We start from the raw sequence: 13,369 nt of genomic DNA on the forward strand, positions 1-13,369 counted from the left end.
GATTCAAGCAGTTCTCCTGCCTCAGCCTGCCGAGTAGCTGGGACTACAGGCATGTGTCACCATAACTGGTAATTTTTGTATTTTTAGTAGAGATGGGGGTCACCATGTTGGCCAGGCTGGTCTCGAACTCCTGGCCTTAAGTGATCTATCCATCTTGGCCTCCCAAAGTGCTGGAATTATCGGCCTGAGCCACCATGACTGGCACTGTGGAGTTTTAATAGTTCTTGTTATATATTACATAAGAGTTCTTTATCAGAGGTGTCTTTTGCAAATATTTTCTCCCAGTCTCTGTCTTGTCTTTTCATTCTCTTGACAGTGTGTCTTACAGAGCAGATAATTTTAATCTTAATGAAGTGCAGTTTACAAGGTGGCTTATGCCTATAATCCTAGCACTTTGGGAGACCAAGGTGGACAGATTGCCTGAGCTCAGGAGTTTGAGACCAGGCGAAATAGACCATTGATCTACTTTTTTTTTTTTTTTTTTTTTGAGACGGAGTCTCTGTCCCTCAGGCTGGAATGCAGTGGCGCAATCTCCACTCACTGCGAGCTCCGCCTCCCGGGTTCACGCCATTCTCCTGCCTCAGCCTCCCACGTAGCTGGGACTACAGGTGCCCGCCACCGTGCCCGGCTAATTTTGTATTTTAGTAGAGATGGGGTTTCACCATGTTAGCCAGGATGGTCTCAATCTCCTGACCTTGTGATCTGCCCATCTCAGCCTCGGCCTCTCAAAGTGCTGGGATTACAGGCGTGAGCCACCGCGCCCGGCCTGATCTATTTCTTAAGTCTATTGCCAGTACCACACTGTCTTGATCACAATAGCTTTATACTAAGTCTTGATATCAGTCCCTCAACTTCATTCTTCTTCTTCAATATTGTGTTTGCTATTCTGTGTCTTTTGCTTCTCCATATTAGCTTTAGAACCAGTTTCTCAATATCCCCAGAGTAGTTTTCTGGGGTTTTGGTTGGGATTGCATTGAATTTTTAGATCAAGTTGGGAAAAACTGACATCTTGATGATATTGAATCTTCTTACCCATGAACATGGAATATTTCTCCTCTTTTTAGTTACGTGATTTCTTTCATCAGAGTTTTGGGGTTTTCCTCATATAGTTCTTCTACATATTTTGTTAGGTTTTTGCCTAAGTATCGTGTTTTTAATTTCAATTCCAGGTGTTCATTGCTGGTAAATAGGGAAGCAATGACTTTTGCATATTAATCTCGTATCCTGCAACCTTGGGTATAATTGATTATTAGTCCCAGGAGTTTGTTTTTGTTTTTGGTTGATTATTTCATCTAATATGGGTCTGATTAGCATTACCTTGATTAGTGTTAAGAAAGTTGAGCACTTTTTAATACATGTATTGGCTATTTGTATAGCCTCTTCTCTGAAGTGTCAGTTCATGGTTTTTTTTGTTGTTGTTGTTGTTTTTTTTTTTTTCCTATCCTAGTGGATTGCCTTGATTTTTCTTATTGATTTGTTGGAGTTCTTTACATATTTTAGATATAAGTCCTTTCTTAGTTACAGGTAACAAAAATGTCTGCCATTCTACAGCTTGCCTTTTTTCTTTCTTTGGTAAACAGGAATTTTAAACTGTAATATAATTCAATTTACCTATCTTTTCTTTTGTACTCAGTGGTTCAAGAGATCTTGTTGATTCTGTTTTTACCTTCTTGAAACCATCAGATCATTATGTGAAGAACTGTGGTCTTGCCTCTTTGTGTTTTTGTTTTGTGTTTGAGACAGGGTTTTGCTGACTTACTCAGGCTGGTGTGCAGTGGTGCAATCTCAGCTCACTGCAGCCTTGATACCCCAGGCCCAATGATCCTCCCATCTCAGCATCTCCAGCAGCTGGAACTATAGGCCTGTGCCACCACACCAAGGTAATTTGTGTATTTACTGTGGAGACAGAGTTTTGCTATGTTGCCTAGGCTGGTCTCAAACTTCTGAGCTCAAGCGATCCTTCCACTACAGCCTCCCCAAGTTCTGGAATTGCAGGTGCGAGCACTGTAATCTGGCCCTTTGGCTCTTTGGAGAGGAGAGATCACACAGAAAGAGAAGTCCAGTCAGCAGTCAGCATCAAACACAAGGAGGCCATCTTAGACCATTTAGACACTCACTGCAGTTGTGTGAGTGGCACCAGGTGAGATCAGAAGAAATACCCAGGTGGGGCCAGCCCAAATTGCTAACCCACAGAGTTATGAGCAAATAAATGATTGCTGTTTCAAGCCACTCAATTTTTTTGATTGTTATGCAGCAATACATGACTAGGATAGAAAGAACTTACATCTTTACAATATTGAATCTTCAAAGCCATGAACATAAATATACCTTTGCATTTAGATAGAATTCCTCAAAGTTTTCTCTAAAATGTTATATTGATTTCTTCATTAGACTTTTTTCCCTCCTCTCTTTTAATATGGAAAAAATGAAAACAGAGAATTTGAAAGAATTCCATAATGAATACCTATATTCCTACCACCTAGATTCCATAATTAATGTGGTTGTAGATATGCTCTAACACATATCCATCTATCAGCCCATCCCTCTATCCATTAGTTCATCTTATTTTTTTGATTCATTTCAAAGTAAGTTGAAGACACTAGTAATCCTATTAGCATGCATATCAATGAGAATATTAGTTTACAGTTCTTAATTTTTTGAAAAAATTCACATACAATGAGATGCAGAAATATCGTTCAATAAATTTTGAAATGCACGCCTAGCTGTATAACCCAAACATTATTAAAATGAAAAACATTACCATTCAACCCAGAAAGTTCTTTCGTACCCCTTCTAAATCTCTAAATCTCTCTGTGACATTTGCCCTCTCTCCCAGAGGCCACCATTGTTTTAATTTTGTAAACTGAATATTAGTCTTCCCTGTTGTAGAATTTTATAAACATGGAATCATACAACATGTATTCTTTCTGAAAAGTTCTTTTGACTTAACATATTCTTGAGATTGGTCTATGTTAATGCATGCATTAGCATTTTATTCCTTTTAATTGCTGAGGATTCCGTTGTCCTACCCTACCATAGTTTGTTTAGTCATTCTTCTGTTGTGGAAGCTAGGCTTTTTCCAATTTTGAGTTATTATTAATAAAACTGTTATAAAGACTCTTGTTTATTTTCTTAAAGTGTATTTTAATATTAATATGACTATATTGATTTTCTTCGGTTAGATTTTGCATCGTCTATCTTTTTTCATTCTTTTAAGATTTTGGTGTCCTTGTATGTTAGATGTGTTTATTATAAACAACATTTAGTTGGGATTTTGTGTTTTAATCCATTCTGGCAACCTTTTAAATTTGCATACTTAACCTATTAAAGGTTTCATAATTATTGATATATTTAAGGTTAAATCTACCATGTTACTATGCTTTTTCTATTTCTTGACCCATTTTTCTTCCTTTCTTTGCCGCCTTTTATATTTATCTGAAGTCATGTCTGGACTACGTGTGAATAAACTTAGGACATTTTCTTCCAGATAATAGTTCTCTAAATGAAGAAGACAAACATCTAGAGATCTGACTGGCGCATTTTTCTTTTTAATAATAATTATCTTGGTACAACACATAGCATGACCTGAAAGTGCCTCTTACTGCACATGTCCTGACAGTCATTCTGGCTCTGGAGTAAGGTGACCGGTGGGAGGAAGTGGAAAGCTAAACATTGATAAGCATATGATTTTAGACCTACCAATGCTGTTGATTTCATTTGTTTTCTTATGTGTCAGTCTGCTGATAGTAAATGAGAAACACTGGCTAAACTTCTGGCTGCTTGCTCCTTGCTTGGTATTCAGGTCACCAGAACTCCCTAAAGAATCTTCCCCATCAGTAGGATGGCCTGACACCAGAAATGACTGATAGTGTCTGCTGGTTTCTCCCTCTCATCCTGAAATAAAGAGGAGGTATCATCCAAACGTTGCCATTTTATGTGCAGCAGCCATTTCTGATTTTTTCTTCTTACTTGGGTATAGCTGGGAAGAAGGAAGAAGCCAGATTTATTTGTGGGACTAAATTTTTTTTCAAACTTCTTCTTCGTGATACCTGTGAAATAAAGAGCATGTCAGTTAGTAACTGGCATTATACCGACAAACACAGTTTTCCAGAGTCAAGTCATATTGCTAATTTACATAGAGATTTTAATCCTCCTAGAAAAAAAATGAATAGTTATTTACTTAACAATCCTATGGGACTTCAGGATAAAAGTGTGTTAAAAGTAGGAGGTGGGGCTCCTGAAGGATGCGGTGGACAAGCAGAAGCTGAAGAGCTACTTAACTGAACAGTTATCCATTCTGGGACTCAGCTGCAGTGTGGAAAGGGTTGGGTCAAAACAAAACAAGACTTGGTTAATTAATAATTAATATTGTGTATGTCCTCCCGAAGCAAGCACAATTAATAATTAATATTGTAGATTAATAACATCAGAGTCCATTGGCTCATAGGAAAATAAAACCAAGTAATTATCAGTCACAAAAATGAGGAATAAAAGGTTGGTTTTTGTTGTGTTCTACTTTGTTCTGAGACAGGGTCTTGCTCTGTCACCCAGGCTGGAGTGCAGTGGCACCATCACAGCTCACTGCAGCCTCAACCCCTGGGCTCAAGCAATCCTCCCATCTTAACCTCCCAAGTAACTGGGACCACAGACATATGTCACCACATCCAGCTAATAAAAGTTTGTTTTGCATTGATTATTTTTGGAAGAAATAGGTATAAAGTTTAAACTAATTTGGTTTAAAAATTCATATCAGTAATGTTCAACCAATATTCATAATACATGTTAATTTGATTTTATGGTCTATGATGGGGAAGAAGAAAGAAAGAAAAAAAAGGGAAGAGGAAACGTAGAGAGTTGTAAGGAAAGGGAGAGGAGCGAGCTCCTAAGGTCAAGATTCAACCACTTACAGGGCTCAGGTTAACAAACAGCAACTCGAGCATCCTAGAGGCAGCCATTCTGAGCAACTCGAGCATCCTAGAGGCAGCCATTCTGAGATGAAACAACAGGCACTTCCTGCAGGCCATACAGGACTGCCAGGACCACATGACAGGGGCTGATGGGACCAGCACACAAACACTTACAGTAGGATCCTTTAAGCTTGAGTGTTAACAGGTCACATGACTACTCCTCTTTCTCCCACAGACAAGGTAGGAGGCTTAGCTCCCTGATCAACCTGCTAAACCCCAGCAGAGGGAACTTCCCAGGCTGCACAGATCTTTCTTTTATTTTCTCTTTTTCTTTTCCTACTTGTTTTGAAAGCTAATTCATGCCTGTAGTCCCAGCTACTCAGGAGGCTGAGGCAGGAGAATGGCGTGAACCCGGGAGGCGGAGCTTGCAGTGAGCCGAGATCGCGCCACTGCACTCCAGCCTGGGTGACAGAGAGAGACTGCGTCTAAAAAAAAAAAAACCCTAATTCACTATTTCATTCAGCAAATGTTTCTGCAGTGTCTCTTATGTTCTAGACATTGGCACTGCAGCAGAGAGTAAGTTAGGCAAAGTTTCTGCCTCCATGGATCTTACATTCTAGTGGGATAAAGGCAATAAAAACGACTTTTAGGGGAACAATGATGCTATATGAAAATACTTTTGGAAAAAATGAATTTTTCTATGATATAATGTCATGTAGTGATCAGAGTTGTGAAAAAATTAAATCAGTGAGGAGACTGAAAAAGATGGGAAGGGTGGGGCTCTCTAATGTTCATTAATTGTTAATTCTCATAAGGTTATTCTGACCAGGAGAGACCTAGCAGCTCACCCATCTCTGAATTATACTGCATTGCATTTAAGTGTCCAGGCTCTGAAGTTAAGTGACTGGGTTTATCCCAGCTCTATGACTTGCTTCTTTTGGAATCTCAGATGAATCAGTTATCCTCTGTGTTTCAGTTTTCTTAATTGTAACAGGAGGATGATCATTGCAACTATCTCAAAGTGTTGTTACAAAGATGAAATGAAAGAGGGCATAGCAAGTGCACAGTATCATTCTGGGCAACATTGATTTGAAAACAAAGGTTTGCTGTTATCGTTAGAAATATTACTGAGTTACAGTTTATATATTCTTTTCACCTAAAATAAAATTGTGAGAATTTATCTGTTATTAAATACCTTTTTTTTTTTTTTTTTTGAGACAGAGTTTTGTTCTGTCACCCAGGCTGAAATGCTTTGGCATGGTCTTGGCTCACTGCAACGGCCACTTTCCAGGCTCAAGCGATCCTCTCACCTCAGCCTCCCAAGTAGCTGGGACTACAGGTGCGCACCACCACACCCGGCTAATTTTTGTATTTCTTTTTTTTGGAGAGACAAGGTCTCACTGTGTTTCCGAGACTGGTCTCAAACTCCTGGATTCAATCATTCCAACTGCCTCAGCCTCCCAAAGTGCTGGGATTACAGGCATGAGCCATTGTGCCTGGCCTATCATTAAATACTTCTGAAAAACTGTGGAGTATGTTATCACATATACCATCTTTCACTTAGCCATTTTTGCATGATTGGACATGTTGCCACAATTTTGAAAATGGGTTACGCTTTCCGAAGTTCACTTTCTTCCCTTCTCTTCCTACATTTAAACGGAAAAGGAAATATAAACTCATGTTCCGATTTGTCTTTTGTTGTACCATGATTAATATTTTATAATGTGTTGTTTAATTCTAAAGAGATGTATACATGATTTAAAGAAGTTCACATTCAGAATTAGCATTTCTATATTTAAAAATAATAAGTCAAAAGAGACTAAAATATCTGTTATTGAACCTTTTACTCAAAGGACTTCCTTCCAACTGTACTTTAAGTTCCTTAATCTATAAATGGATTCCTGGTGCCCGGAACAGTGCAGGGGACATGATGAATATTTTAAGGTATTCCATAAATATTTGTTTCATTAAAGTGAAATTTCTCCACCTAAATTTCTGGGGTTGTTTTATGCCTGCAATTTTGGAAGTGTTTTTATGAAAATAGGCATTTGGTGTCTAACTATTGGTTTTATTTCATCCCTTATTTTTCCATTTAGGCTCTTTGGAGTTCTAAAATTGTAGACAGGTAGCATAGTGGTGCTTTAATCTATCCCAGTTTCCAGATTTTGTCATCTTACTAAGTGCACAATTTTTTAACAGGGTCTTAATTTTATATTGGAAACCAATTTTGACACCCTAACTTGACTACTTCCTTTAGTAAACCTGAAGAGAGTTTTATGTGAGGATTTTTCAATTTAAGCAAATTAAGGCATCTATTTTCTATAAACAAATGAAGACATCTATTCCTTTTGTCTTTCCGGTGTGATCAACAATCTATCAGAGTGATTAAGAGAAAATAAAGGACCTGTCAGAACATCAGGTTATTAGACATCTTAAAAATGTCTTTATGTTTGGATAATTTATCATTCTTTATGATCTCTAATAAAATTAATTATAGTAGAGTCAAACTGTGGTTATTGGAGTGTAGATTAGTCTTCATGTAGATTAACTGTGAATAATTTTAATTCCATATTGTTTTCCCCTGGTACCTAAGACATATTTAGCCATCTTCTTTCTGTCACTTAGTATTTACTTAAAGAATGTACATTATATAACATCAGATGAGATAAAATTTAAGAGTGCAAATAGGCATAAAATACATGAATTATAAAACGTAATGCATATATTCACAGAGTCGTGCAGAAAAAAAATACAAATACTTTCTTTATTACCTTTTAGTTTTGGATTTTTTTTTTTCATTTCCACGTCTCTAGACAAGGTTTTGGATTATTTATACAACTGTGTTTTGTCAGTTACATAAAACAATTAAAAGTAAATGTTTTTTTTGACAGAAAATTCTTCTAATACCAAAAATTCTTACTCAAATAATTGTCAGAATTGATGATTAACAGAAATTATTCATATTCTCCTTAAGTGCACAAGCTAACAATATTATGGCAAAGTTTTCAATATTAAACAAAGCAGCTTTGAATATCGTTGTTGTTGTTATCAGTATTTATCTATTACTGAATTAGGCACAATCAATAAAGGCCAACTCCTTTTTAATTTTAATCTGACTTCATAGAAAGGAGACTTATAACAAATTACAATGTGCTATTTCTTCCTCCTAATGTTTGATCTATTTTAAAGACTGGATAAATGGCCACGGATTAAGTTAGGCCCCTGAAAGCTTCTAGAACTAGTAGAAGAGTGACAGGTTATATAGTGATAGCAGTGTAGGCTATCATGGTTTAATTGAATGAGCATGGAATTTGGAGTCAAGAGTGGATCTCAGCTTATCACTTCATTTGTATGTGATCTTTGGTAAGGCACTTGACCTTACTTTAGACTCCATTTTTTCCCCAGCTCTAAGAGAGTGTAATATTTTCTTTGTACTTACTGTGAAAATCAAATGGATCATTTATGAAATCACTGCAAACTATAAAGCACTGCATGTTCGTTATTTTTATTAATACTTCAGAGAAATTCTTGCAGCTCAGACAGAAACTGATCGATGTCATGGCTTTACTCTGTAGGTGCAACCAAATTAAGACGCAAGGATGCTTACACAGCCCTCCTCTATGTCGTGTCAAATCTCCTGGTTTCTAGAACAGCTCGGTGAATTTCAGTCATAAAGCTCTCGATAAGCTTCATTAGCTGAGGCTTATTGATCTTATTTGATTTTTCTCTCTCTCTATGTCCAGCAAATTCATGATTTTCATCTCACTGAGCTAAAACACACACATCTGGAATATTCATAAAAAGTATGAACTGAGGCTAGGATCGGTGCCTCATGCCTGTAATCCCAACACTTTGGGAGGCTGAGGTAGGTGGATCACCTGAGGTCAGGAGTTCGAGACCAGCCTGACCAACATGGAAAAACTCTGTCTCTACTAAAAAAAATACAAAATTAGCCAGACACAGTGGCACATGCCTGTAATCCCAGCTCCTTGGGAGGCTGAGGCAGAAGAATCACTTGAACCTGGGAGGTGGAGGTTGCAGTTAGCTGAGATCGTGCCATTGCACTCCAGCCTGGGCAACAAGAGTGAAACTCCGCCTCAAAAAAAAAAAAAAAAAAAAAGAAAAAACAAAAAAATTTTTGTTTTCAAAGTTTTTGAGAACTAATAACAATTTAAAAAAAAAAAAAAAAAAAAAACTGAAAGGATTTTAGGTTCAAAATGTTTCTGAAAGCAAAGACATATTTAAAAAAAAAAAAAAACAAATAGGATACACTGAAATTGGAGTTAACTGTGGAATTAGTACTAACTTACTTTTTCATGTTGAACATGACCTCCCTTCTTCTTTCCTGGAATGCCATCTGAAGAGTCCTTTTGGGCTTCTACACCAATCAGTGGAAGAAATCTCAGACTAGTGGGGCTTGATATCTGGAAGCCATAAATTAGTCAGTGAGACACGCTCAAAGTGATGACTTCTGTAATATGAATTCAGGAATTGGGATGAGGAATGAGAAGGCCCAGCTGCTTCAAAATACACCCCCCTTCTTCCCAGTTGCTCAATATTAAACCTTTATTTTATTTTATTTTTTTATTTTTATTTTTTTTTCATTTATTTATTTTTTTTGAGACAGAGTCTCGCTCTGTCGCCCGGGCTGGAGTGCAGTGGCCAGATCTCAGCTCACTGCAAGCTCCGCCTCCCGGGTTCCCGCCATTCTCCTGCCTCAGCCTCCCGAGTAGCTGGGACTACAGGCGCCCGCCACCTCGCCCAGCTAGTTTTGGTATTTTAGTAGAGATGGGGTTTCACCGTGTTAGCCAGGATGGTCTCGATCTCCTGACCTCGTGATCCGCCCATCTCAGCCTCCCAAAGTGCTGGGATTACAGGCTTGAGCCACCGCGCCCGGCCTTTTTTATTTTTAAAATAGAGACAGGGTCCCATTATGTTGCCCAGGCTAGTCTCGAATTTCTGGGCTCAAGCAATCTCCTTGCCTCTGCCTCCCAACATTCCAGGGTTACAGGTGTGAGACACTGCATTCAGTCTACCCTTTAGAAATTCACTATTAAATCTTGATAGTTCAGCCTTTAGCATCATCTGTTAGCTTATGTGTGATACCTATTACAACATGTTCTTAGGAAAGATAACATTTAAGATGTAAGTTAAGTTGAAATATTTGCTCTCTGGCTTATTATTTCTTGGGTTAATTAACTAGTTGTCTAACCAAGGTTACCTGGGGTGGAGACTTAAAGGATGAGTAGGGATTTGGAGGGAAACAAGAAATGAATGAATCCTGGGCAGGGGGGCAGCACAGGCACAGTTTCAGAGGTGTCGGAGAGACCAGTGATGCTTAAGGCATGGAAAGTAATTTCATATGGTTGGAATATAGGCAGAGTATGAGGAGAAGGTGGTGAAAAAAGAGGGTGGATCCTGGAGGTTGTATAAGCCAAGCAAAGGCATTTGGATTTTACCCTGTAGTTGATGAGCCACCAGAGTAACGTTCAAAATAACCACCATGTGGTATGGCAGAGATAAGGGACCCAGTCATTGACACACACAGCCCAAGACTTTTCTGGGACTGCACATAATACGTTTTTTGGAAGCAACGGTCCACTTGACTGTATGATTTTCTCCAACCTTGCTTGGTAGCCCAGGAACGAGATGGCAGATTCCCTACTGTTCTGTGACCCCTCTACTCCTGGAAACTCCAACTCACCCTGTATATAGGCAAAGAGGCAAAAACAATCCCTGCCTCTCTGTTTTCAGTCACAAAACCTTCCAAGGGATATCTTCGAATCTGCAAAACAAAGGGATGAATGTTTAATGAAAGGGGCACATCCTATCACTGGTAAAATACCTGGGTTCAAAGCCTGACTCTGTCACTTATTAGATGTGGTGTGATCCTAGACAAGGGCGTTCCCTGTTACCTCATTATGAGAATCAAATGAAATCATATGTAAAGTAAGGTGCTATTCAATTGTAAGGTTTAGTACCACTGTATCGTCATTCATGGTCACAATACATCAAAAAAGAAATGCACAGAAGAAGTGAATAGATAAATATTACGTAATTGAGAATGAAAAGGAATGGGCAAAATACGACTGCTGGTGAAAATCAGAGTCCTAAGGGAAAGGCATTTTAATTTAACTTTAACATTCAACCTTTGTTGTTTTACCAACCAACTGAGGTAAAAAGAGAATAAAGCAGCCGGGCGCAGTGGCTCATGCCTGGAATCCCAGCGCTTTTGGAGGCCAAGGTGGGCAGGTCATGAGGTCAAAAGATCAAGATCATCCTGACCAACATGGTGAAACCCTGTCTCTACTAAAAATACAAAAATTAGCTGGGCATGGTGGCGGGCGCCTGTAGTCCCAGCTACTTGGGAGGCTGAGGCAGCTGAATCCCTTGAACGTGGGTGGCGGAGCTTGCAATGAACTGAGATCACACCACTGCACTCCAGCCTGGGTGACAGAGTGAGACTCTGTCTCAAAAAAAAAAAAAAGAAAAGAGTAAAGCTTATAATATGTGGGGCATTCAATTATTTCATTTCAAGGGCTCTAAAATCCATTACAAAGATTTCTCCAAATTTACTTAATGTTTCAGTTACGTTACTTGAAAAATGATTTCTTATCACTAAGTTGAAAGAGAATGTTAAAAGTGAATTCCAATCTTTATTTCTGGGTTGTACTATTTTAGTCCTATTCAACAAAATTGAGTATCTGTTACAGGCTATGCGTGTATCTTTGTTCATAAAGAGCTTATGATTTAGTGGTATGGATGGGAAGTAGAGGTAATTATACAAATAATTCCTTTTTTTTTATTCTTGAGAAAGAGTTTTGCTCTTGTTGCCCAGGCTGGAGTGCAATGGTGCGACCTCGGCTCACTGCAACCTCTGCCTCCTGAGTTCAAGGGATTCTCCTTCCTCAGCCTCCCGAGTAGCTAGGATTACAGGCGGCCGCCACCATGCCCAGCTAATTTTTGTGTTTGTAGTAGAGACAGGTTTCACCATGTTGGCCAGGCTGGTCTCAAACTCCTGACCTCAAGTGATCCACCCATCTCAGCCTCCCAAAGTGTTGAGATTACAGGCATGAGCCACCGCACCCAGCTGAATAATTCTATCTTTTTTTTTTTTTTTTTTCTTTTTTTGAGGCAGAGTCTCGCTCTGTCACCCAGGCTGGAGTGCAGTGGCGGGATCTCGGCTCACTGCAAGCTCCACCTCCTGGATTCACGCCATTCTTCTGCCTCAGCCTCCCGAGTAGCTGGGACTACAGGTGCCCGCCACTACACCCGGCTAATTTTTTGTGTTTTTAGTAGAGACGGGGTTTCACCGAGTTAGCCAGGATGAGAATAATTCTATCTTAATGTAGAACACGATAATAGAACATGTTATGAGACATGAAGCAGGGAGACATGGGCCTTTGGTGAAAGTGGAACTAATGTTTATTGAGAAACTAAAATGTACCTAGTATGTATTTTCTCATTTAATTCTCACAAAAACCCTTTGAAGGATTTTCAGATGAGGAAAGAAAGAAGGAACTTATCTAAAATTAAATCTAAGTCTGTTAGACTTCACGTCTTGTGGCTTCCCTCCTTATCACCCTGTCTTCAGGGAAAAGAAGGTACCGCAGCTCCATTTGGACAGAAAGGTAAAGCTTTTGAAAATCGTTTCATTTGAAAAGAATTGAAGATTAAATATTTATTAAATATGAGGTAGATACTGTTAGAAAATAATGACATACTGAACATTCAGTAGACGCTTGTGGATCTGCTGCCTGTTTTACAAATTGGAACAACACCCCTAACTTTGAGCTTCTCCGTATGTGAAGCTCTCCCTCACCTCACTCCTGCTCATCTACCCTCAGACATAAATGACAATCCAGAATTTTGCGTTTTTAATTATCTTGCTTTTGTTTATATAATTTTACCTTATACGTGTTTCTTGCCCAAACAATATTTTATTTCGTTTTACCTGTTTTTGACTGTTACATAAATGAAATTGTTATGGATATACTTATGCAAAATTGTTCTCATTCAATGGTTGCTTCAAACCTTCATTCCTGTAGATGAGTGTTACTCTCATTCATTTATTTTCACAGGCCTATAGTATTCCAATTTATGAATATGCCATAATTTATTTGCCCATTATCCTGTTGATGAGCACTTAGGCTGCTTTCAGGGGTTTGCTATTGCAAACTGCACTTCTCTGAGCATCCTGGTACCTGTCTCCTAAGGAGAAGTTCAAGTTTCCCCAACGTATACATTTAATAGGATAGGCCTGTTTTCATCTTTACTAGATAATGCCACATTGCTTTCCACAGTGGTTCTACCAGTTTACACCACTACCATCAGCATATGAGTGTTCTGATTGTGCCGCAAAACACCAACCCTTGATCTTTTCAGACTTTTTGGTATTTGTCAGTCTGGCTCCTGTGGAGTCGTCCTCTGCCATCTTGCTCTTATTTTTTTTTTTTTTTTTT

At 38.7% G+C, this 13,369-nt stretch overlaps 1 protein-coding gene across 1 annotated transcript in view; it reads right to left on the minus strand.

The window, feature by feature from the left end:
- Nucleotides 1-3,529: 3,529 nt before the first annotated feature.
- Nucleotides 3,530-13,369, minus strand: part of WDR64 (WD repeat domain 64) — a gene marked incomplete at its 5' end in the record, with an annotated part of 157,581 nt that continues 147,741 nt past the window's right edge. The window contains 3 exons of the mRNA XM_017847770.1: nucleotides 3,530-4,049; nucleotides 9,218-9,331; nucleotides 10,612-10,692. Of these exons, the coding sequence (XP_017703259.1) occupies nucleotides 3,966-4,049; nucleotides 9,218-9,331; nucleotides 10,612-10,692 (279 nt within the window). The remainder of the gene's footprint in view (nucleotides 4,050-9,217; nucleotides 9,332-10,611; nucleotides 10,693-13,369) is intronic.

The sequence above is a fragment of the Rhinopithecus bieti genome, unplaced genomic scaffold (genome assembly GCF_001698545.2).
Source record: "Rhinopithecus bieti isolate Rb0 unplaced genomic scaffold, ASM169854v2 scaffold_28016, whole genome shotgun sequence".
Taxonomy (NCBI): Eukaryota; Metazoa; Chordata; class Mammalia; order Primates; family Cercopithecidae; genus Rhinopithecus; species Rhinopithecus bieti.